Genomic DNA, 27395 nt, shown 5'->3' with positions numbered 1-27395 from the left:
CGTAAAGCTCCCACTGTCACCGTAAACATAACAGACAGCAGTTCCGCTCAAACTACTTCCTGTTTCTAAACCACAGCAACCTTTCAAAACACTAAATTTCATTAGACACCATAACTATGTAGGAGTAATCTGTTTGTCTGTCAGTAGTGAGATTTTATTACATCACCTACTGAGCATTTACCTAATGACAGAGACCCTGCCTCTTTGTGAGATTAACATCGTGCTCACGGTTAATTGAAATCTACAACGCTGTCACATCACTACACAATACAATGAAGCATGAATAAAAGCCGTCGGATGATCAGACAGCTTATAAATAAAAGCTTAGCTAGACAGTCGAAAGCCACTTTACTGGAGGTGAAACTGCAAGTAAGCACGTCTGATATATCGGCTATCACTCTTCATTACATATAAAACAACAATAAGTATGTTCGGTCGAAGTTGAACCAGTTGTCCGAACCATTCATACCTCCGGTTTCTGTGACTTATTTTTACAAGCTCAACTTATTCAAATCAACAATTAAATCAGTTTAAATGTGTTTTTTGCTATTTAGCTCAACATAAAGTAGCCTGTTTTCCACTCCTTTTCTTGGACACTGAGCTGTTTACTGCTCCTCCATTTGCTCCTAATGCACTTGTTACCATTAACCTCTTCAGAGGTTTTTTTTTTCAGCAGCATAATTACCTCTGAGGGAAGCGAAGGCTTTCATTTTCTCGCTCTTACGCATTCGGTCCACCTCTTTCTCTCCCCTGAATTAGACTACAGTGATTGTTGCTGTGTTTTAAAGGCTTCAACCTAAAGCTCCTTCTAGATGAGAAAAAACGCTCTCTCGCAAAGTGCTTCATTTTCCGTCTGCTCTGCTCGTTTCCCTCCTCTGTCAGGCGCTCGCCATGTTTAAGGCTTCCTGCCTGAAGGAAGAGAAGCTTCTCACACCTGCTACAGTTACATACGGTCCACCTCATAAAGACTGAAACAGACAAACTGACAGCAGTCTCACGCAAAGCTGCAGGGGGAGAGGAATATATAAAGAAGGGGAAGGGTCTGTGTGAGCAGAGAGAGTACGAGAGGTTGACTGAGGTGGAAGATGAGCTGGAGGGAAAGAAAATTGGCCTCGTGCTGACGGTGCATAATGCTGCAGGCCTCGGTCAGGTCTATGAGGAAGTGCTGCTGTCATCTCAGTGATTTTTTTACAGCCCCGCGGTGGTCGGCTGGAGCAACCGGGGGGATATCGCATGTCGTGGGTCTATAGTGGCAACATGAGCTCAGACTGTGGAAAGTCAGGATGTCTCTTTGAGGGGAACAATTGATCTAATATTAAGTGTTGGAGAGAAACCAGGCAGGTCTAACCACATCAGGCCTCCTGAAAGGTGCCATATGTCAAGAGATTTTCTGAATAATACATAATATGGCTCTGGAAAACATGCTGATGCTTAAAGTAAGAAACAATATAAACATGTTGATTTTAACCAATTGTTGACCTGCAGAATTTCTGTCGTGTTGCTGCTTTTGTGTGTCGTTTTTCTGCTTTATTCATTTATTTAGTGAAGAGGTTTGCAGAATTTCCCAGAAAAAAAACAGCAAATCAGAAGCTGGAACCAGTAAATCTTTTGCTTGATAAATGATAATTGATTTTCTGCTGATCGACAAATCGGTAAATCAACGAATAGTTTCAGTACCAAACGGCTCAAACTGCGAGTCTTGACAGGAATGACACACGAGAGAAGTGATAATATGTTATATATGTTAGAAGAAAACAGACGCTGAAACTGCTAAAACTGGGTGCAAAATACAAAATGCAGCATATACCTGCAGCCAGAACATACTGTATCTCAAACTTCCCTCGAAAAGTTGACATTCGATTTTATTTTTAGGCACCGTCTGTCAGAAAATACACATTTGTGCTTGACCACACTGCCAGACAGCAGCACTGCAGTGACCATTGTTATCTCTGCCAAGGTACAAACTGCTTCTTGCAATTGTATGACAGACAAAAAGTGAGTTTAGGAGTTTTTTTTCTCCGCAACACCATGTACTACAAAAGTGGTTTATCAGTATTTACAGCTGCATATTTGCTCCTGACCACCTCCCAATCTGAGCCTCACAGACAGCATCAATTTGATAAATTTGCAGGTTAAAATACATGCTGGTTAAATCTGGATTACATTTGGTTTAAAAATTATGTTGTTGGATTCCCAAGTTATATATATATCAATTGTTTCAGCAGCATTTCAGTTAGAACGTTTCATTTTACTGCGTCATATTGAAAGTTTGTCATTTAAATGCTATAAAAACACATATAATGTGAGTAACCTAGACATTTACTGAATTGGCCCGACTATAAGACCACTGCTCCTTTTCCAACAGCTGTTTTTATTTAAAAAAAAAAAACTTTTAGAAGATACATCACATTTTCACATTCGTCCTGTTGGGAAAGTTTCCCTGAGATACTATTAATCCAAAGAGAAGAGAGTCCTCATCCATGAAGCCTTGTATTCAAAAAGTGTAAAAGTGAAATACTTTCATTAAAACAATATATATCCCACAATTGAGTGTCTTTTCTATCAGTCACACACTCATACTTTCTCCTGCTCCTGATTTTCTTTGGCATTTTTAAGACCGTCTGTTTTAGCTGCTCGTCATCTGTAACAACAGTTATTCTCAGCTGCTTGACAGACGATTGTGGTCCATTTCTGCAGTAAAGACGTAGGAAGGCACTTTCGACACGTTACACAAGCCTTCAGACACTCCTGCAAGCTAAACTGAGCTAATGAAACACTTTTAGGGGCGACTAACTCTAAAAGACTCAATATAAACTCAAATGCTCTTGCTAGCCTAGCAACATCAAGGCTACAAACAACCTACAATGCAACATCCTCTGTAGGTGCTGATATTACGCCGGTACTTCCTTCATTCAAAAAAATCCAAATCTGATCTTGTGAACATAGTTGCCTAGTCATCAAACATGTGACAACCACGACTCTTTCAATTGTAATTTCCAGAATAAAAAAAAAGAATAATCAGTTTATATGAATGAATACAAAACTCCTCACTTCCAGCAGACGTCTTTTGACCTGCAAATCACCAAATTAACGGTTACTACTGTAGGTCAATGCAGCCTCAATGTACAGTATTCAGATGGGTCGACACACTGCTCCAGAACAGAACAAACTTAGATGATGGATAAATTCACACATCAAACATGTAAACTTAGCACAAAAAGTAAGGAAATGTGTTTTTGGTAGATTATTTCTTTGTTGTAACAATGCTTCTTGGCCGTTGGAAAGCCTGTTTATTTCCCTTTTAACTGATGCCACATTTGTAAGGAACATGCATTTGTGGGATGAGCAGCAGAGCTGAGTATGTGGGTTGCGCCCATGAAAAATTTGCCATTTCACACACTGCTGTGGGACGGCATCCCCACATACTCAGCTCTGCTGCTCATCCCACAAATGCATGTTCCTTACAAATGTGGCACTATTTAAAAGGGAAATAAACAGGCTTTCCAACAATATAAGATTTATTGCCAAGATGCATTGTTTTTTTTGTGCTATATTTACTTTACTGACTGTATGACTCAGTAAACTTGACATGACATCCTGATTACTCATGCAGAGTGCTGGACTGAACGTTATGTGATTACAGAGAGACTGTTGGATGCAGACCTGCAGTACCTTAAGACAATTAAGATAAGCGCCTTTTTTTTTTAGTAGTTAAACTAGTAGTTAGAAGTGCCAATAAAGTCTTTGGTCTGCCTTGACTCAAGTTATGACTTGCAGGGATTGAATGTGTAATCTTTGGGCTATGAAACAGCCTCCTGCACTATTAAACTGCACTTTTGCTCTGCTGTGTGGCTGTAAAATGTTGTAATGATGACAGAGCCAGGAAACATCAACACTTTTGATGATGCCTCAGAAGCCGTCAAATTTAAGAGTGTTTACTCCGCTTTTGTTCAAACTGCCAAAGCTTGTTTTTTTTTTTTACATGAATGCTGAGGGGGGAAGCCGCCACAAGGCACACGAGAAGCACCACTCGCTACATCTGGAGTCCTTTTTTAGAGATCGTTGAGCTTCTGAAAATGGTTCAACTTGTAAAAAAGGGATTGCAAACGGTGTCGAGTGTGTGTGTTTGTGATCCTACAGTGACAAAAACACAGCTCAGAGACAGCTGACAGTTTACAACAACAGCGACAATCGAATGAAAACGGAGAAATCACCTATAGGACGGTTGACATGTGTTACACTTAATCATAAAAAGTCACATTAGCTGTTCCTGTTAAGTGTCTGACAGTTGGGCATAAATATGGTTTGCTGATAGTTGCAGCTACTGCAGCTGGTCATTATGCACAACCTGCCTTTTCAAAATTATCAGCACAAAATGTGGTTGAGACAGCGTTTTTTTTTCCTCCATAAAAAATATGTATAATGTTATGCACCACCTTACTGGACAGTGTTTGCAAAGCATACAAAGAAACTGTCAACAGGCTACTTTCAAAATGGTCGATAATCAGCCCAAAAAAAACATGAACAATGCTGAAGAAATTGGAAATTGGCAGGGGAGGGGGGGGGGGGGGGGGGGGGGGTGGTATAATACCAAATATATCCATACTTCTGCTGATGGAAACAAAAACGATGCACAACAGCATCAACACAGTATCTCCATGTAGCTAGTAGGGATGTGCAGAGATCCCAGTATTTGTATTTGTATCTGTATTTGTTGAGGCAGCAAAATTATTTGTATTTGTATTCAAATAAAAGTGGAAAGAGGCTTAGAGTGTCCCCACACTGGGTCTTGAAGTGGAGTCATAGACCATAGATCATAGACGACTGCACTGACTACTGAGCTAAAACTTTACTCATCACCTCATTGCAGACAGACCTCTAACTAACAAATATTTTTTTAAATATTTGTATGAAACAAATATTCGTAAAAAAAAAAAAATATTATTTGTGCTTTGCCTAATAATGTATTTGTATTCTGGCACACCCCTAGTAGCTAGCACTGCTACCTCTGCTGCTTCAGCCAAAGAAAATTATCTTTATTATCTAAATTATTTTAAGAATCCTCATTTGAGACAGATGAATATCTGTTTGAGTGTATTTGTGTGAGTCGTACCAGACTGTCCTGGTGGAGGTATTCCAGACGGGACTCTGGGAAGATACAGCAACACCGTCAGAACTCCCGCTCTGCTCCCCCAGCACGGCTCCATGGCTATGGGCTTCGGCACCGCCTGTACACACACACAGAATACACACATGAAGGATAATCAAACAATAGAACAGAGTATAAGTGTTTTATACAGTATTATTCACTTTTATATCAAGTGAATGGGAAGGTGTGTCCAAACAGAACAGCTATCAGGAGGATGTAGCGGGTCTCCCTCAAACACAGAGCTCCACCTGTCCTGCCTGGTTCCCTGCTGCCACCACCACCGCCCCCCCCAATGATCAAAGCTCCCAGATGGGAAGAACAAGGCGACTGGCAGCCTGCAGGGCTCCACCTGCTGTGCAGCCGATGTAGACAGGAGACCGTTTTGTCTCTTACCAGGTAAGTGTGGACATACACATGTTCGGGAAATCAGTTGTCACATACGTACATTCTACTTGTGTGTTTTGAGACGGTCACAGTATGTAAGCCGTAGGTGTTCTCATTTATATCCACACCATTTTCTACATGTGGCCTCTTCCTGCTCCATCCATCCCTTATATTATCACCCCCAAAAAAGAGCCTCAAATCAAACCAGAATTATATTCGACCACACAGAATCCAATCTTTTGCTTTCTAATTATCATTAGAATGAAGTCAAAACTTCTAATGTTGTGGGGTTTTTGTATTTTAACAGTTTTGCACCAAAAATATCGGATTTTTTTATACAAATGTATCCATGAATATACATTTTTTATGCTTAATACAATTGTTTTCTTGTTCAACACATTGTTGTACAGCATAGACAGCATTAATATTAAGTGAGATAATATAAAATAAAGAGAAAACTTGGAAAATATGAAATTACCAACACCTTTTTGAACATATCTGAATCTATTACCCTTCTTGATTTAATTAACAAGCATTATAAAAATAACCATCCCTATATTTACAGTACCGCTGGGACTCATTGTATATAATGTGTCTTACTGTCTGTATAATAAATTTCTAATGGCTCAGATAGAGTTTCCTCACACTGGAGTACATGACAAGGAGAACAGTCGTTGAGTTATTGACCAGGGTCAATCTGTGTGACCTCTGTGGCACAGCGTACCACAGAGGTCACACAGATAGACCCTGTTTATTACTGTGGTCTGTGGGGGAAGTGAGACAACACACACACACACACACAAGGAGCTCACACTATACCTTTTCTTTACTACAGCTTTTGTTTTACACATTTTAACCATTTCCTTGATTACTTCATGTTATAGTTTCCCCTTTTTTTCCCTTATTGCTTCTTATTCTACCTTTCTATTGATCCTTCAACCTCGATTTCTCGAAGTAAAATGAATAAAGATCAAAACATCCAATACATGTGCTTACTGTCTGCCTCAAATACCACTTGCACAGTTGAGAATCTCTTCTCGAGATGACAAATCCATACAAAGCAGATAGACAAACACTGGCCACAAGGCTACTGTTAAGCAGACTGTTTACAGAAGTCAGCAGGGCTTACCAGGATATGAATACAAATCATCCATATTTACTGTGTTTTAATGTAAGATACCTCCGCTCTGAAGGTTCTGAATATGTCTTCCACCACTGCACATATGAACACACTGCAGAAACCCTCTACAATTACAACTGATGTACATACATGGACTGTATTCGTGTTTGCACATTGTAAAGCACTTTGTAACCTTGTTAAGTAAAGAAGGGCTGCAACCAACGATTATTTTCATTATCAATTAATCTGCTGATTATTGTCTCGATTAATTGATCAATCCTTTAGCCTATAAAAATGCCATAATAGTGAAAAATACCTGTAATTTTCCACAGCCAAAGGTGACATCGCCAACAATTCAAAACCCAAAATTACAACTATATGAAAACACAGAAAAGCAGCAAATCTTTGCATTTTAGAAGCTGGAACCAGCAAATGTTTGGCATTTTTACTTAGATAATGACTGAAACAATTCATCTATTATCAAAAAAGTTCTGTTAATCGACTAATCAATTAATCAACTCATCTTTTAAGTAAAGATTATTATATGTTGTAACTGGTGTGATGGTTTCCTTGCTGACTGCACAATGTCTCCTTTAAAATAAGAAATCTGTAAACACTCTGAGGGCTTTAGGCTACATTTACACCAAACGCAGCATGACGGCGCAGCGGGCTGCAGTGGTTGGGGGCGTGTTGTTTGAGGTACCGGTGAGAAATTGGAATACGATCCAGGAAGTGGGGTTGGAGTTACAGATTAATGCGTTTAAGGACTTATCAGAAGCCAAAACACCGACTCGGGAAAGTTATCACAGCGGCAACTGTTTTATCTTTTGTTGCAACGATCATCAGGTAAACAGCGAATACAGCGTTCATGTTACAAAGTCATCCACCAGGAATGTGCACTTGCATGTATGTGATTGGCCGATGCAGTGTGATGTCAGGTAGCGTTTCGGCAAATGTTGAGTCCAACTTCTTACCGGACGGCTACTGCGGTTTTTTTGCTGCGGTTTTTCACAGATTGCCGGATTTGGTCTGAACGCGCCCTTACTCAGATCTATTAGTACTTTGTTGACTGCAAAACGATCAAGACATAACTTTACTTTTTACTTCTACTTCATTGCCATCTGCTTTTCCTAATTTATTTTGGAAAAAAAAAACCAAATAAACAGAAGAATATTAAATGCACTTTAACTTAAGTCCGACAGTAAAACACTGCGGGCAGCTCAGAGCACGACTGTGTCAAACCGCATGAATGTAACGCAAAAAGGACCATCTGTGCTCAATCATTGTAAATAAAAGCTTTCCAAAATATTTCATTACTGCGGGTGACCTTCAACTCTGAGGACTGAAGTCAAACTGTCCCACATCTTATAATTGAATATAGCAGTATGTTAACCAGCCGGCAGAGTATGTATGCAGAGTAATTAGATGACACATCGACACAGTAGGCTGCTATCAAAGTAGTTATCAAGTTAACACAACACACAGCGCTCGGACCACCTCGGTACAAACACAGAAGACACACACACACACACACACATAAACATCCCCTCCGGTGCTAATAGGTTTAAGTGCTGGAGCGTACAGCGTAATTAGAGGCTAGAGGCTCCTCTGTTTGTTTAGTGTTTCAGGAGTGTCAGGAAATGATGAATTCCCTACTAACTAGAAACACACACACACACACACATTTTAGTCACTCACATACACAAACTGGCACTGTAACTAAAACTTCCTATTAGCAAGCATCCTCTCTCCTGATTGAGATAATAAACAAACAAAACAAACAAGTTTTTTTGGGAGAGAGAGAGAGAGAGAGAGAGAGAGAGAGAGAGAGAGAGAGAGAGAGAGGTTGAGGGGAATTAAATGGAAAAGAGAAATGATGCAAAATTAATAACAGGTGTTTGCTGGTGCTGAAATTATAAGAATGTCTCCTTGTTACTGTAAAACACTCACACACACACACACACACACACACACACACACACACACACACACACAACTTATTTACTCACTTCACGGTGGCTTTAAACCGTCGGTATGGTTTCCAAAGCAACAGCTGCTGACTTTAGTGAGTGTGTGTGTGTGTGTGTGTGTGTGTGTGTGTGTGGTAACAATCCACTAGCTCCTTTGATCACACAAACCACAGAAAAACCAGCACATACACGTTCATCATGTGTTTACATTACATCATGTTTACGAGACACAGTTTCCTCCAGGTTAGTTGTGTTTAAGGTCATTAAAATTCTCACTTGAGTAAATGTTAAAGATACCTGAAGAACAGGAAGTCAGGTTAAGGTCATATATTGTGAGTACATGTCTAGAGTAGCAATTATCAAAAGACAGGCTTTACAGGAAGTAAGGAAAAATGTTTGTCTTTAAAATTATGTTCAGAAATGTATTGTTTTTGTCTTAAATGCAGGTAAATCCTGCTGAAGACAAAATGCTGAAGAACATGATTTGAAACTGACTTAAATAGACGCAGACTTCGGGGAAAAAATACACTACAATAAAATAAAACAAAAATATGTTTGGTGACAACCAGCAGATTACACTTAAAGTTTAATTTCAGTTCATATTTTTAAAATATGATGAAGTAAAAGCCATAAAAAGATCAATACCTGAACAATCAAATTTTGTTATTTCTCTAATTTGACGTATTTATCCTTAAACCTGCAATAACTGTCTGCTGCCGGTGTCAAATTATGAACGCAACACTGACATATCATCACTTTTTAACTTGATATGTTGAACTTGTTGTTTATTTCCACATCCAGCAGTTACTGAGCAACATCATCAGTCATTTGGAGTCGTGTTTCTGTCCACCTGGTGAATCTAAGTCCAATATTCACTCTGTTTTTTTTTTTGCTCTCTACCGACTCCTGAGGGAAATATCTGGCTCTTTAGCTGCTAAATGCTCCACTGTGTTCACCAGCTAGTTGCTAACTATGTCTGTTTTCCTTTTGGTGCTGAGCAGGTAGTGTGCAGTGGGGTCTTTAGAGCTTTTTCTCTGAAAACGACGCTATGGGAGAACTGAGAGTGAACCCAAAACGGTAAAGTTGCAGCCAAACAGTTTAACAATGAGCTGAAACCTTACAAAGCTCCATAAAGCCGAGGGGAGCTGCAGAGTCGCTGATAATTCACTGTAGATTCATCATTTAGTACATTGTTATAATAAAAATATTGATTACAGCCACTTTAAGGACAAACTAAAGTGCTGGAGACATTTCTTACCACATAAAACAAGATTCAAGATTCATTTAATGCTCTTAGAGTTCTGCCCTCTCGCCCAAAAACACTTTCTTCTATACAGTCATTACCAAATATACTGTTTTAAAATGATTACCACTTTTTTTTCTGGGCATCAAAAACACTCTAAAATGACTGTAATATCAGAATTTGAGCAATTATGTCCAAAAAAGTGACAAAAACAACTCAAAGCATCTCTACTTGTTGAGTTTACACCACTTATTTGTTACAGAAACGCGCCGATTTGTCGATACCTTTTAACACACACAAGTTGAAAAATTGACGTACGCGTGTGTGTGTGTACAGTTCCATTAGCGAGTCGACCCGCCACGCATCACATTCGACCGTTTGATCTCGATAGTTATTAACAGACTGCTTAGCAAAATGACAAATCTAACAGTAGGGAACGTTTCCCTGAATCTCCGTGTACTGTGTAGGTGCTGGTGTAGAGCAAATGTGTGTGTGTGTGTGTGTGTGTGTGTGTGTGAGTAAATGATGAAGCAGAGCCAGGCTGATGTGATGACTATAAGAGCTTTCTCTGGCTCCTTTCCCAACCTAATCACAGTAAGTGAGAGAGAGAAAGAGAGAGAGAGAGAGAGAGAGAGGGAGGGAGAAAGAGGCAGATGTGATAATTAAGATAGAAAGAAGAGAGAGGTAGGACAGAAAATGAAAAAAGAAAAAAAAAGAGAGAGGTGAATAGAGAGGTTAGTAAGGTTAGTAAAGGAGAATCAGGTGGGTGGGGTCCAGGTAGCCATTTAAGTCAATGGCACCAATCCTGCTGAGCTGTCTGTCCAGTATAAAAGCTTTCTCAGCTGACAGCCAGTAAGTAGAGCTGAAGAGAACAGAGGTTTTGACCTGACAGCGAGTGAGATCAGGGTCTCTCGTTTTATTTATATTTTAAATATCAAGTGCCACTTAGGCCCAGACAACAGTTTTTGCTGACTGTGTTCAATGTTGAAATTGGCTGCTTGGCAATATTGAGTAATTTCAGTGCTTCATTCTATAAAGAATTATTGGAAATAATCCAGAAAGATTGTTGTTTTTTTTTTTTTACCATGCAGTTTTTTTTAGTGGGTTGGTGCCACCTTAAGTGGATCCTAGATGAAGCAAGAGCTGTAGTGCTTCTTTACTTCGCTTGCATTTATTGTATGTATTGTGTTTTTTTCTTTCTGTGTTCTTTATGTCTTAAAAATCATTTCCTGCACACGAGAGGATTTTCCACAGTAAAAGGTGAACACCAGGGGCCGTATTCACAAAACATCCTAAGGCTAAAGAAACTCCTAAAACACAAGGGGTGTGTCAGTCCTAAATTCAGGACCCCTACATGTTTGGTTTAAGATCAATTCACAAAACATTTTGGTGCTTAAAGTAGCTCCTTAGTCTGAGATGAGTTCGAGGTAGTTCAGAGGATTCCTGAGTCACTACACCTGCTCATCCGTCAGCTGCTGCAGGTAACGAGTCTCTTTGGAGTTTTAATACAATAATAAGACAATATTTAAAGTATATTTAGATGACAGTCGAGTTAATAAGGATCCAATCAGCTCATCACAACAAACTGAAACAATGTAGTGACACCAGAGCTGACAGTTTGTGCGACTCTCCCCTTGCAGGGCTGATAACTCAGGATATCTCAACCATCTGTCAGAATTATTTATGCAGAACCCAATTTATTCATAGTTTCTTTAAGTGTACATTCATCAACAGCTGTCTATCTACGTCTATCTACAGTACCAATCAACTGGTACTGTATATCTATTGTTCTTTCTTTCTTTGTGCTCTTGTATATTCATTGTTTTATTTCACATCTGCTGACACAGACTGGTCACCTGTCAACCAATCCCAACCAACCCCAACCCGTCTTTTACTTTTAGAGTTCCCTCAGTTCCTCACTAAAAGGTACCCAAATGATTGTTGCTGTAATCATTCCTCCTGTTCATACTGACCATTAGAAGATCCCTTCATAATGCACTTACAATGTAAGCGATGGGGGACAAAATCCACAGTAAATGTATTAAACAGTTTATTTGAAGCTAATATGAAGCTTCAGCATCCAAATGAGTCAAATCAAGAGGATATCTTTCGATGTTACAGTCTTTTTAGTGCCAAAGTCCCTCTTTTTATTACTATACTTCCACCTGCAGCTCAACAGGGAAACACTGTCCGAGGAAACACAAAGAGGGAATTTGATGCTAAAACGACTGTAAATGTGTCAGATATCCACTTGATATGACTAACTCAGACTGCTGAAGCCTTTATCCTAGAAGGTGCAGACCTATCCAATTGCCTCTCCATTAACTCTGCTAAATTTATGCAAATTTATGCTCTTAACATTTATTTTTACAATATGAGTTGTATGAGTAATATTGGACAAGGATAACATATGACTGTCAGTCATTCATCAGGATAGGGATACAAGGTTTTCAAATGTAAAAACTGGAGTAAACATCAAGGAAGGTGGAAGCGATAAACACCAGCAGCTGGCTCGATCACATAGACGAGCGAGACCATCTTTACATCCATCTCTGCATCTATCTCAACAATGAGGTAAACGTGGAGGGATTAAACAGCAGCTGTCCTGCTAGCCGACGTACAGGCATCGGATAATAACCTGGACGAACTCCATGTCCGCATCAGTTTCTTACGGGATATCAAGAACCGTAAAGTCCTTTTGTTTCCCTGAAACTTGACTAAATCCTGGAATAGCAGACAGCGTCATTCAAACCTGGTGACTCTTTGTCTGTATACTAATCTGACAGAACAAAGGACTCTGGCAAGAAGGAGGCGTGTGCTTTATGGTGAACATTAAAATGCTATCCCATTCCTGCTCACATGATCTGGAGTTACTGTCAATCAAATGCAGACCACACTTTCTTCCAAAGGAATTTACATTGGTCATTATCATAGTGGTACACATCCCACCACAAGTGTGTAAAGAAGCTGCCCTGTTGGATCTTTGCAAAGACTTGAACTGCACACAGACCGGTAATCCTGATGCTGCACTCATTGTAGCTGGTGACTTCAATCAGGCTAACCTTAAGAAGGCTATGCCTGACTTCCATCAACATATTGAATGTGCAAAAAGGGGAATAAACACTCTGGATCACTGCTACACACCATTAAAAAACGACTATAGAGCAGAATTGTTACCTGCGTTCGGGAAGAGCGACCATGCAGCCATCTTGCTAAGGTCAAAGTATGTAAACAAACTACGACACATGGCCGCCAAGACAAGACAAGGCAATGCAAGGCAAGTATATTTATATAGCACATTTCCACAACAAGGCAATTCAAGGTGCTTTGCATAAAAGATTTAAAGCATGCAAAGAGTGGTTTGTTCAGCTGAAAATACAATAGGCAGTGCTTTACCCTGCCTAAAGGATATTTACACCAGGCGCTGCAAGAATAAGCCTCAGAGAATCATTAAGGATCCCAACCACCCGGATAACAACCTTTTCTCCCTGCTGCAGTCGTAAAAGGTACCAGATACACCACGCCAGCGCTGAGAGAGGCTCGGGATGAGCTTCTACCCTCAGGCCACAAGGATCCTAGGCTTGACTAGGACCTAACTTTTGGTGCCACTTAGGAAGACTCCTAGAGGTAAGATAAGATACTTTGTGAAGGTCTTTAAAGAAGTGATCTGTGTGCTAAATGCTAAATCTTTCTGTAATGTTGACAATGTTCATGTAGATATCTCAGGAGTCCATATAATGTCATCATGTGAGAGGATAAATATTTGTTGCTTCTTCAATTCCAAGATGTTTTTTTCTCCATCATATAGAACTGTATAAGGCTTTACAATCCAACCACACATTGCTTTGAGAGCAGAATGAGCGGGACAAGGCCATGTGGTCTAAACCTGATGACCACAACATGTGTGAATTGAGCGTGGCATCCGTGTTGTCACACAATGTTACTTTCTTTGTACATAAAGTAAAGAGTGAATCTAACCTTGTGCCGGCTCTTTATCTTCCTAGTCCTGTTTGCATCAACATGCTTCTGTTGTACAGACAAAAAGCTTCTGTCAAGTCAGTCAGACGTCATGTAACCGCCGCTGTAACTGAGCAACATCTTATTTTTACAGCGTTTTCCACTAAAACAACCAGAGAGAGGAAACACACACAAGGTCACTTTACACTGTGCTTTCTTTTCGAGTCCATTTCTTCTGTCTGTTTGACTTTCTTCTTTCATTTATCAAAAATAACAAACACAGAGGAGGAAAAAAAAAAAAGAAGAATTCTAAGACGTTTCTGGAGAAGCGAGGTCATTCAACAAAGTGTCAGTCTCACCTCTTTCCTCCTTTCATCTCTTCTCCTCACAGCTTCCTTCCTCTCCCCCTCCCCTCCATTTTTTTTTTTTTAATCCACATCTCTCCTTTTGTCTCTTGTACTCACCTCAAACAAACAGTTCTTGCAACAGTCGTCCCATTTTTGTCCCAGGGATGAACAAAGTGGTCAATTGAGCAGTATTTATAGGTGGGGGGTACTGCTATAGCAACATGATAGATAAATTGCCTGAGGCTAAAGGAAATTGAGCCAAAAGTTTATCTTCCTCTGAATGGCTGCTTTTTTTTCCCCTCCCTTTTTCTGTTCTGATGCTTTAACAACTTTCACTGAATTTCTGCTCTGGATTTAGTGGGGCAAAATCACAGTTGTGGTAAATTGCTAAATCCTAATCCAATCATCCAAATAAGCACGTAAGTAACTGGTTGCTAGCAAGCGGGGAATGAAAATACAATCTACTGTGAGAAAAAGAAGGGAAGGGTTTTTGTGTTTAAATGAGCAGTGGTCACTGATAAACAGCAGACAAGTACTGTTCTGTTATTATATTACAATACTCTCATTTCAAAATATGCTAATTGCAGAGTGTTAGTCAAACCAAAAAGGGAAAAAAAAAGATAATTTGCGTACTTGAGTACTGGGCATTCAATTATAATGGGGACAAAGCTTTTAGACTGTGACATTAAAATCATTTTAAACAGCTTGACACTCATAGATGGCGTGGCATAGGCCGGTTTCCAAGTGATGTCATCGGTGAGGGGGGCAGAAGACAAACCGCAATGACTGAGAGCTTATGAGAAGATCAGCATGTGAAGTTATTTTTCTGCCTTAAGCTGCACAAATCGCAGAAGTTATGGATGGAAAGTGTTCATTATCCCAAGAAGGAAACCTCCCAGTCAGCTCAGAGTATAGAATTAGCTGTTAGCTTCAGAGATCTGGTCAGAGTCCTGAATTTAATGAAGGCGGTGGATGATTTTACACTGAAACTGCAGGGAGAAATCCTTTATTCAAGGTCAGACAGCTCACTCTTGTACTGTGTGTTTAAGGCTGTTGAATAAAGAGTGCAAACGTTTGTTAGCCTCTGATCAATGCTTTGGTGATCAGTTCGAGTTCCATTACAGGTGTGCATAGTCTCTTGTCATGATGCTGTTTGGTTGATAAGTAATACTAAATAAATCCTGTATTGCCGATTTGCACCACAATCCAGTGTCTAGCATATTATGAGGAAACAGCAGGGTTTTCAGAATGCTAACGCTACAAATATGACCAAAATTAGTGCATCTGTGCTGTACAGCTATCAAATAGCAGGCTCATGCTAATGTTACTTTTGTGAGGGGAGCTTCTGTGCTTTTAACCTTTGGTGCTGGTTGATGGTTTGGGAAATATTAAGTTCACTTGCCAGTACCTTTGTGTAGTCTGTGTTAGCGTTGCTGCTAGCTACTAGCTAGTTTCTTACTGGAATATGTGTCATATGTTAGCTAGCCAGAGCTGACAGATGTTTGTCAAGTTCTGGCAATTAGAGGATGTCTGTCACATAGAAATTCACCTCTAAACAGTAATTTTAATGGTTTCCAGCGAGTTCTTTTATTTCTAAATACTGAAAATGTCCATATATAAGCTATCAGGACATTGTGGTTATGTATTTTCTGCCCACCTGCCCCCCTTTACAATGTTTACAGCCAAATTTTTTGGAAATTAGATAATCCACAAATATCTGTGATCACATAAAATGATCTGAATTATTCATAACTTAATGATTTTTAGTCTGGAAGCAAAATATTGAACTGTTCAGCTGAAGCTCCTCCACCATCCTCCTGTCAATTCCTCTCACCTCCAACCTCAACCCCCCCGTCTAAGCCTTTTCCTCTTGTGCATCAACCATTTACACCATTACCACCTTTCAATAGCACTTGTGTTTTTCTTTCTGGTTGACTGGGCTCTGTGATGGGTCTTTGGGTTTGGAAAATGAGGTTAAGGTAACAGGTTATTGCCTCATGAAATTCAGCTAGAGGAAATGGTGTTATCTAGGTGTCAGTGGCCTCTTACATGAAAACCAGGCTCCTCAACAAAGAGGGTCTGAAAGTAAGTAAAGTCACTATTCAATCACATTTCTTGGTTTTTATGCACTTTTGTTCATCTTCTTCTACATTATTATTTATTGAGGCTGTGGTGACACTATGAACCCATACCGATGTGATTTATTCAGCTTTTCATCATGGACACCCAACTCAAAAAAAGAGCGAAGGGATATTCTATCTTTTAATTGGTTCAATACAAACATCTGGGGCTACTGAAAAGCACTCACAGCTTCAGTGAACAAAGCTAGCTTGCTGGTGATGTTGAGTTTATTCTTCCACGCAGAGGAGAAGAAACCATTTGAGAGGGTGTGATATCTCCCAGTTAAGAGGTAAGATTTATAGGGTTTTTCCATTATTGTCCAATTGTTATGAATCACTGTTCAAATTAAAATAAAACAAAATAAGTATGTTTTAAGATGTGACAACACAATAGTTAAGGCACCCCTGGAAGATCATGGTTTGGGTTAAAATGACGGTCATTGGGACTCGTATTTGGAAATGAGAAACAAACAGTAATCTCTCCTATTAAAGTTGTTAAAGATGTTTTGTTGACTCATCCGTCCACCCCGACCTCCTACCTTTTTATCAATCTATAAAAATACATTATAACTGTTGTTTTTCTTTGGAGGAAAGTCTCACAGATTTAGTGTGACCAAAAATATGAAACAAAAATGTTTATATTCAAAATGACAATACAGTATGTGTATAATAGGGCTGAAATGATTAGCTAATTAATCAGTTAGTTGATCAACAGACAAATAATCAGCAATTTTGATCATTTACATAATTTTCTCAAGGAAAAGTGCCAAACATTTGGTGGTTTCTCAAAATGTGAAGATTTCCTGTTTGACTGTGGGAAATGTAATTTCATCATATTTTATAGACCAAAAGATTATCTGATTAATCAACAATGAAAGTAATCTTTAGTTGCATCCTCAGTATATGTACTGTATATATGGACAGACAGCATGGTCTCTATAGCACACTGAACACAGAGTCCTTAGCTTTGTTTTATGTTCTTTTGTCTGTTATTGGTCTTTATTACTCGGCATTAGCAGTCGCCTTCTTTTAAGTGCAATGCCTTGCATCAACTATAAAACATATTATGTTATAAAACTGGCCAAAAAAAACAAGTTACAGACTGGACACAAAGAGAAAAGATGGAGAAAAAAACGGTAGAAAAAAGCAATACTTCAAGAAAAGGTGGAGCATAAAGGAGAGCTAAGAGCAGGTGTGGGATCAGATATCTGACAGGGCTAGAACTGGAATAGAGAGGTTATTCTTAGTTTTGGGGAATAAAAATGGTTCATGCCTAAACTGGAGGGCTTTGAAATCCCACGAGGTCTTACTTAAGTTCACTTAGCCCATGCTCCTACCAGAGGGAAAAGGTATTTTTCCCTTTGCAGAATGAAAATCTGTAGAAAAATCGCACAATTTCAACTTTTCTGTTATGTCTGAAAAAGGTCTGTATGTGGTATTCATCAGGACAATGAGCTTTTTAGAAAAGGTGCGAGTTAAGTTTATTTAAAAAGCCCCAAATCATGTTCTCTCAGAGGGTTTTCACATCTGCATGAGGCCAGGAAATAGCAACATGCAAGGCCCAGCCAAAGTGAAAGAAGGTGACATCAGACATGACTTGACATAAAAACATTTCCTAAGATGTTTAAATGCTGAACTAGATTATGAAATGCAACACCAATTCTTTTGCAATGTAGCTGGAGGTGAGAGGATGAATACTCACAGAGATATGCATAATGACCAGCCTGTCCTCAAAAGAAAAATGACAGTATAGGTCAAATAGTGTAGTTTCAGTGACAGACGCCATCTAGTGGCCGCAGTAATTACGACCTGGAGAAGTGACGCAGTTCAGATGACGTGTATATAAGGTGACACATTTCCATAATCAGAGGTGGCAGGTTGGGTAGATGGATAGATAGATAGATGGGAAAATGTGGACTTAGCTACAGGAGACCGATGTTTTTTAAAAATTGTAACTATGATTGTCGTGGTGTTTACTGTTGCCATGACGACGAAGGTTGCCTAACTTCAAGGAAGTTGTAACTTTAACCCATACCATGTTTCAAGAAATCATTTTAACCCAAACCATGATCTTTCCCTAACCTGCCTAAACCTAACCAGACCTTAAACACAGCGTTGTCACATCATAAAATATATAATTATTTTTAACAGTGATTTCTAACGGTTGTGGAAAGCACCGATAGAGGCGGCATATTGGAAAACACTCCTATAGGTCGTTCTGGAGTGCGTGGTACAATCGACCTATGTGGTTGTTTAATTATGAGGATGTGTTGACAATGACGGCGCAATGACCTGTTCGTGAAATAACCTCCGTCCACCTCTCCCTCCTTCCTCCGATTTCTCTCCCTCTCTTTTCCTCTCTCTTCTCTGCACATCGTCTCCTCAGGTCCCCTTTTCCTCTTGTTGTCCCTCACAATCTTCAATGTCAGGCCTTTCCATCTTCCCCATTACTTCCATCAGTCTCACTTACTATCTCCTTGTCCTAATGGCCTTCTCTCTCTGTCGCTCTGTCTCTCCATTTCTGTCCGTCTCATTTCTGCCACCTCTTTTTTTTGGCTGTCTTGTACACTCTCTCATTCTCTTGATATGACACTATCAACCCATTGCTGGACAAATACTGTCTAATGTCTTACAGTCTTACTCTATATCCCAGCAGGTCTAAATGTCAATGTTGAAACTGGTTGAAAATTTGGTTGAAAAGTTCAACTTTTTTAAACATAATGCCTTTGTTTAGATTGTGCAGCAGGTCCTAAATGCTGCTAAATGACGCTAGAACAATCGTTATATGTTACCTACATGTCCAATGAACATTGAGTTTCCAATCAAATATAGCCTAGTTTTAACCAAGACGTCTCGACATCTATTTAGCTGCCAAATCAAAGCTGTCAAAGCTGGAACTGTACACATCTATGCACACCAGTACATACAGCTGGATTCACCTTGGAGTCAAATAAAGCTTTACCCAAGTGCTTTTTCATAACCAGAGAAAAAACACAGCCTCCACAACTCGGGTATCAGGCATCTCTCCAAACGATACTTGTCTTATCTGTGTTCATACCGACAGAGGCCTCGGGCACAATCTCAGTACGCAGCAGGATCTTTGTTACGCTGAATGTCTTGGCATTATATCTGAAATACTTCTCTTGTGTTCAAAGCAAACTTGTGTATAAAAAGGAACTGATACAATATGAAGTGTTTTTTTTTATCAAATCTAAGCCCAGTAATAAATGTCATTATTGAGTCTATTTGGGAGAAGTTTGTGGATTTGTAAAGCTATAAATGACATCTTGCCTAAATAACCTTTTTATTGATATTTCTGACCTTTAACTAGTAAAAATATTGTTTGACAACAATGCTGAAGAAATTAATTTCCAAAAAGAGAGAAAAAAAACACACTGAAGGATACTTTGGTTCACGATTGATTACGTTTCCTCCCCTCTGTCTCCCACTCTTTCTTCCACATCCTCCCCGGTGGCATCTTAAGTGGCTTTAAACTGACACAAAGGGGCTCGAACGGGGGGGTGTGGGGGTTAGGGGGGGAGCTTTGAAGACGCAGTAACCCTGACCAGTCTCTGTGTCGTACACATCTCACACACACACATACACAAACACGCTGGTGCTCTCTGAACCCTGAGGTGTGGAGAGAGTGCCCTCCTGTCGTGCCCTCCTTAGCCGATTAGACCGGCCATGCATGTCCACCCCCGCGGGGCAGAAAATTGTTGTGTCCAATCCTCTCTCTCTCTCTCTTTCTCTCCACCCAAAAAAAACCCCTTTTTTTTCTCCATTTCATCCTCCTCTCTCTGTCTGTATCTGTCGCTGTTTTCCCCGGGGAGTCTGCTGGATTGAGAGGAAATGGTGCTGATCAGGGAGCGAGACAGATATAGTGTGTGTCTTTGTGTGTGTGTGTGTGTGTGTGTGTGTGAGAGCACGTTTGATGTGCTTGTCTGTCTGATATTCCGTTTTATAGCCGTTTTAGCAACCCTATTTCTGAATTTAAGGATTTCTGATTTTGTTTTCTGAGTTCTGCAAAACCTGTCAACTTCACTTCCACATCACTTGAGAAACAACCGCAGAGCATTCATGACCTCTGACCTTTTAGAGTAGGTGAGCATGTGTTGCTGTGCCGTTCTCTCCTCGTGGCGTTTGACGAGGAGCTGTTTTCTTTTAATTAATAAAACAAGCGCGAAAAAAATTGCAGTTAGCCGTTTACATCTGGTTTCAGCCGTAGCCCGAGGAGAAGGAGACGGAGGGAGCAGGCGGACATGTTTGAGGTATTTCTAAGAAAAAAAAATGAAAATCCCTCCGAGCCTCCAGAGTGAGAGGAGATTTTCCGGCACAAAGTGGTATCTTTATCCCTATAATCAGAGAGATCCAACAGCAGATACAGCGTGCCCCCTTCTCTCTTCTGTTCTCCTCCTCTTCTTTTTTTTTTTTTCTTCTCTACTCTCCATAAAAACATGTGCTTCACATCTCATAAACAGTTTGTTGTCACCTACAACTCGTAAACAAGTCAACAAAAAGGCCCTGCGGAGCGGACATCTGTTGTCTCTTTGACAGCCTCCTGCAGGCCGTCCTCCGACATTATCCTGACAACTCTTACATTTAAAATGTATGAAGACGCTGACACACGGGCTGGTTTAGATGAGGAGAGAAGAGGAGAGAAAACAAGGAGAGGATGGGAGAGAAGGGATGGAGGGGCAGAGAAGAAATGAGGGGAAAGAAGAGGAAACGATGAGATAAAAGGAAGTGAGAGGGTTGAGGAGAGGAAGAGCAAAAAAGGTGAGGAGAGGAAGGAGATGGAGATGACAGGGAAAAGGATGAGATGATAGGGGAGAGCACAAGAAAAGAGGAGGAGAAGAAGCTTAAAAGAGCAGGACAAAACAGTCTTAGTGATGAAAAGGCACAAAATGTTTACAGCAAAGCTGTAGAGATGGAAGAAGGAGTAGAAAACAGGAGTGCAGGGTGGACGGCGGGACGAGGAGACGAGGAGAGATGATGAGACGGAGACGAGGGAGCGAGAAGATGACAAGGCTGACATCAGGAGAAGAAATGAAGAATGATATTCTTTTTAAACACACACATACACACACACACACTATCTTTCTCTCTGGCTTTAAGCTGCACCGCTGGGAGTCGGTGGCTCTGAGTTGCACTCTGTGTTCGTGGGAACGGAGACGGCTGCTTGTCAAGCGAATCGCTTAGTGGTGTTTGAAGGCTCCCAGAGTGGGACTGAGATCGAGTGTCATGTTGAATCAGCCTTTTGCTCCCAGAGCCCGGATGCACCATTACAGCAAATTATTTACAATTTTCATCTATTAGAGTGTTAATCTGTCTATAGATTCTGCTGCCTCACACACACACACACACACACACACACACACACACAAACATCGTCTGCCTTCCTGTAAGTGATGCTTTTTATCCTTCACGCTGTACTTCTCTTCTTCTTCTCCTCATTTCTTATTTATCTTTGCCACATTCTGCATGCATTCATCACTATTTACAGTGTAGCGCTGTAAATAGTGATGTCTTCAAAACTTTCCAACATTGCTGCCGTTTGTTAAGTCCAAGTATCCCTAAGAATTACATGCACCTCATGATTTACATCCAACGCAGGAAGTAATGGGCGAGTAGTAAAGGTGTGGAGGTCAGTCAGACTTTCATGCAAGAGACTGATTTTCAGAGACTGTCCTCTCGAGAAAAACGACAGAATCTGCTGTAAATGTCCCCAAAAAACATTCAAAACAACATTCAAGTGACAGAAGCCCTCTGTTGTTATAATAATGTAGTAATTATGATGTGTGAGGAGGAGGTCTGGGTTGAATGGATGGGTCAATAAAACACTGGACTTTGACACAGGAGATCGCTGTTTCTTTTCTACAATAATTATGAGCATTTTAGTTGCCTAATTGTAAATGTCCCTTGACTGCAGATCACTAGCATTAGCACATTAGCACAACCTTTCCTTCACCTTAACCATACAATAGCTGCACGTATTGCAGAAAGTGGGAAATGTAAAAACTTTGGCATCGGACATAAAAAAGAACAACAAAAAATGCCATCAGGGTTTTGCAGAATCCTCTAATATTGACAGTCTTGTCTTGGTTTGCTCAGAATCTGCTGCTGACCTTAATTCACTTCCTGATATACTGCCCCCGCCTTTCATATACTTATTTATTGGTATTTTCTTTTTTAATAAGCACAAAAGCAAAGCTCTGTAAGGAATGGGACTGTTCTTCACAGATCTGTTAATTCCCTCCGACTTATAATATGATAATAAACTTTATTTGCCTGCATCTCTCTTAAATTTCTACCATATTCTGTTTGTCTTCCTGTTTTCACCTCTTCTCTCTCTTCATTTGTCTCTGCTTGTTTATTCCTTCTCTCTCTCTCTCTCTCTCTCTCTCTCTCTCTCTCTCTCTCTCTCTCTCTCTCTCTCTCTCTGTGTCATTTCCTCCTCTCTCCTTTCTCCTCCCAGTCCTCAGAGTGTGGGACACCGGGTCACATCCTTGTCTCCGCACACCTGCATATTAAGCATATTGTATGAATGGGTTGTGTTTATGTGGGAGTGAATGAGAGAGATGGGTGAATGTGTGTGTATGTGTGTGTGTGTATGTGTGTGAGTGTGTGTGAGTAGGCGGTTGCGTTGAATTTCCATTTTAATCAGCACGTCGGTGAGCGAACAATCCTATTACCGCGAGGAAGGACAGAAGGGCCACTTCACAACCTCTCTCTCTCTCTCTCTCTCTCTCTCTCTCTCTCTTCCCCTCGCCCTCGTCCAGTCCCTCCATCCCTCTCTCTCTCTCTCTCTCTCTCTCTCTCTTTCTCTCTGAGACGACAAATTAATCATCTCTCTAATGCTTCATGAAAGCCAAACTTTTTTTTTTTTTTTTTTTTTGGCCTCTTCTTAATTCAGGAGGTGGAGTATATCTTTCATTCACCCCCTCCTCCTCCTCCTCCTCCTCCTCTTCCAGACACACACACACACACACACACACAAAGACACACACACTTTCTCTGTCTTCTCTACTTCTCCTTTCACTATTAGTGTTTGAAAGATTAATGTGTTTTCTGCCTGTCAAGGATGTGAAGTTGCATTCACAGGGGAGGATATAAACACAAATACTGTATATACCTGGATGCACACACACACACACACACGCGCACGCACTCGCATGGTATAAATGTATACACGTGCACGCCGAGACGCATGTGCACACATGAACTCATGTAATAACGCTCCAAAGACCATCATCATTCCTGAAAATGTTTGTCCCCCCCCCCCCCCCCCCCCCCCCCCTCCAAATTCAGTATTGACGGACTGTAGAGGAGGAGGGTTGGAGGTATCGATCAAGGAGAAAAGAGGAGAACAGAGAAACACACTCATCATTAAGAAGGCAGGGAAGAAAAGGCTATACACTGAGGAAATAGCCTATAGCCTAATGAGAAAGAATATGGTTGCCAGGTACCACGCCATAGTCTGGTTCCACACCTCTGAACCCGCCCAATACGCCTGGAAATTGTGTCAGTGATTTTAAAAAAAAAAAAGGGTCTGGTTTTGCTCTTGTGAGTGTCTTTTTGTCCATTTGAGCGAAACAACAACAGCCAATCAGAGCCTTAGTTGGTGAGATTGAGATTGTTAAAACAGTTGGGACAAATTGATCTAAAGCATCGTTAAGGTCTCAAACTAACTGCTTGTAGGATCATATAACAGCATCTCAAAACCCAGCTTTCTGGTGCCAGAATCGGGAGTGAACCTGCAGTGAACCTCCTTGGTCAGGTGGGCTAAAGGTTAAAATGAATGTTTATTATATGAACTTGTTAATTGGTGTCCAATTAAAAAACATGTAGAAAGTCAATGGTTGCTTTCGTAGAAAAATAACTTTTGTTAAAGGTTCTCTGTGGAGTTTTTGGCCTCTAGTGATGCTGTGGAGCCGAAGATATACATGCACGTGCATACAAGTGACCTGTTACACAGTCCTACCAATAGTTTCAAACTGCTCTACTGATCTACAGGTGGATGTAATGCCGAGAAATACAGCAATGCACCGACAAAGGCGGAGAAGAAGAAGACGGCAAGCTAGTAAACACGGGAAGGATTTAAAATACTTAAATCAGTCGTCCAAATGAGGAAGCAAATTGATTCAACGCATTTGTTAGATCACAAGGACACACACAATGCGTTTTGGTGAGTGACAGTGATTGTATTCCTAAATTTTGTTTGTTTACAGTAGGGATGTACAGAGAGTCCAGTATTTGTATTTGTATCTGTATTTGTTGAGGCAGCAAAATTATTTGTATTTGTATTGGAATAAAATTGAAAAGAGGCTTAAAAATCCTGTTTTTGTATTTATTATGCTTTTAATTTTAGAAGATTAAAGCGTTACAATAAGTGTTCATGAATAAAGGGTTAGGGTTACGTTATGAAGGAGGTCCCCACATTGGGTCTCGAACTGGAGTCTCCCAGATCAAAGACGACTGCGCTGATTACTGAGCTAAAACTTTACTCATCGACTCATTGCAGACAGACCTCTACCTATTTATACACCTGTAACACAGAGACAGAACACCATGTAACATGTAGAAGAACTTCAAAGGTGATTCTTGCTTTGCACTTTTCATTTTTTGCCTATTTTTGACAACCTAACTTTGTGGAAAGGAGAAGGCGAACAACAGGTTATGGAGAGTCCATTTGGGACTTACCCCTGATAGATGTAACAGTGGAACAGAGGAGATAATGATGTAACCCACCTGCAAACTGCTATTTGACATGTTTTGTTTTTTTTCTTCCCAAAAACAAATATTTGTATGAAACAAATATTCGTATAAAAACAACTATTTGTGCTTTGCCAAATAACATATTTGTATTCGGGCACACCCCTAGTTTACAGGAAAACTTCACAGGACACCATTAAACTTGTGTTTGTTCCTCAAACGCCATCTTTGTATGAAGTTTTCATCAGACACCAGTATTTTTCTGTCCATGAGAGAGTTGCCAGTGAGACAGTGAGCCTGATGATGAGTAAAGATGAGGTCTGACGGTCTGGGTTCTTCAGTGCACTGTTGACTTGGTCCTCTGAGGTGTTTTGAGGAAACCTGACCCAGAAATGGTTATTTACTCTGCTCAGAGTTTGCCACTGCTGAGCAAAAAAAAAAAAAAAAAAAAGGCCAAGCACGCCAACCGTCCAGGATGAATTGTTTGAGTGTCTCGTGGGCGAATCTTGGTGAAATGCAATTCAGCATAAAGGCCAAAAGCCCTTTAGCTCACAAGCGTCTCGCTGCAAGCAAAAAAGGAAAATACAGAGCATAAAGGAGACGGTATTACTGTCTTTTTCTCTGACTGTCAGTTTTACTTCTGAGCTGAGTCAACCCACTCTGTTTTGCACTGTTTTTTTTCTCTCCTTTGCAATTCTTCCCACTTCCAGAATAAAAACATCTACTGTAATAAACAAAGTTCACCGTGAGTCAGATTAATTGCTTTTCTATTGAGTCTAATTTCTTTCTTCCTCTCTATAACAATTCATCTGTCTGCTACACTCTTTTTTGTTTGTTGGATTTAGTTCAGATGGATTCCAATTTTGTCACATTGTCACATCAAAACAAGACAATAAAATGAAGACCAATGAAGATGTGTTATTGCTACAGCATTGTGATGCTTACTGAACAGCAGGGCCAGCAGGATGATCCTTTATAAAATATACAGTTTACAGCGTAACTCCCAAAACAAGACTTTATGCCTACATGACAAAATAAGTTATATGTCATTATTCTATGACATCCCAGATGTGTTTTTGCTGATCTAGTGCCCTCATAGGAGGGAAAATGCACACCGCAGCACTTTATGCCAAGTTTCAATTCAAGTCAGGGATAGATTGACAATAGTTTAAAAAAAACAACAACTAGGAAATACAGTAACAAACAAATCTTTAAACCTGCATTAACTGATTTTTTGGCCACTTGGGGGCAGCAGAAACAAGTAGTGAACACAACTGTGACTTGTTAGCAAACAGTTGTTTATTTCCACATCCAGCAGTTACGGAGCAACATTATCATTCATTTGGAGTCGTGTTTCTGTCCACCTGGTGAATCTAAGTCCAATATTCACTCTCTTTTAGTTCTGTTTTTACTCTCTACCAACTCCTGAGGGAAATATCTGGCTCTTTAGCTGCTAAATGCTCCACTATGTTCACCAGCTAGTCTACAGCTAACTGTCTGTTTTCCTTTTGGTGCTGAGCAGATAGTGTACAGTGGCTTTTTACAGCTTTTTCTCTGAAAACAGCTGCCTGCTACAGCCCAAAAACGACACTATGAGAGCGCTGGGAGTGAATTAGAACAGTAAAGTTGCAGCCGCACAGATAAACAATGAGCTGAAACTCACTATAAAGCTCCGTAAAGCTGGGCGGAGCTGCAGAGCCATGTTCAACACATTACACACTGACATTTGATACATACATTATAAATATATATTATAACCACTTTAACACTGAATCCTCAAACTGAACTGAACTAGAATCCAAGACTAAAAACCATCATAACCATCATAAACAGCACCTTTACATTATTGCAATATGGACAGTGATACAATGTATTACTGATGTGGTTTTGAAAGGTAGTGTAATCATTTTGCGTAAAAAAAAAAACGAACAACATATTTAGTGACCACAAATCTCTGTACCAAACTAAAAAAAAAGATAAATATCAACAGAGTAACACCTAAAAAACAATACTTACTGTAGTTAGGAGACAGGAAGCAAACCGCATTCACACACATAACAGAATAAAATGTATTTTACCTGCTATGTGTGTTTCACATCTGTGACAAATTGCTCACATGGTTCGGGGTTGTATTTCATGATGTGACTCAGTCCAACACACACGTATACAGGCACACACACACACACACACACACACACATACACACACCACACATTCACCTCTAACCTGCTGAAGCTCTTATTGGCAGACAGTATCCATCTGTTCCCTTGCCAAGGAAACCACTTCTGCTGCGTTCAACTCAATTTTACTCACTTCAGCTCTCGTCTATCGTGCACACAAACTGTAGACACACACACACACACACACTACTTTATTCTATATTCACATAG

The 27395-nt window shown here is 40.1% G+C and overlaps 1 protein-coding gene across 3 annotated transcripts in view; it reads right to left on the bottom strand.

Annotated features, from left to right (window-relative positions):
- Nucleotides 1-27395, bottom strand: part of atrnl1a (attractin-like 1a) — a 320080-nt gene that overhangs the window by 15254 nt on the left and 277431 nt on the right. For all 3 annotated transcript variants that reach the window (XM_042432657.1, XM_042432659.1, XM_042432658.1), the window contains one exon: nt 5114-5228. In XM_042432657.1, the coding sequence (XP_042288591.1) occupies nt 5114-5228 (115 nt within the window). The remainder of the gene's footprint in view (nt 1-5113; nt 5229-27395) is intronic.

Source organism: Thunnus maccoyii, chromosome 14, assembly GCF_910596095.1.
Source record: "Thunnus maccoyii chromosome 14, fThuMac1.1, whole genome shotgun sequence".
In the NCBI taxonomy this organism is placed as follows: domain Eukaryota; kingdom Metazoa; phylum Chordata; class Actinopteri; order Scombriformes; family Scombridae; genus Thunnus; species Thunnus maccoyii.
The sequence above is the reverse complement of the archived record's forward strand: the minus strand, read 5'-3'. Positions and strand labels throughout refer to the sequence as shown.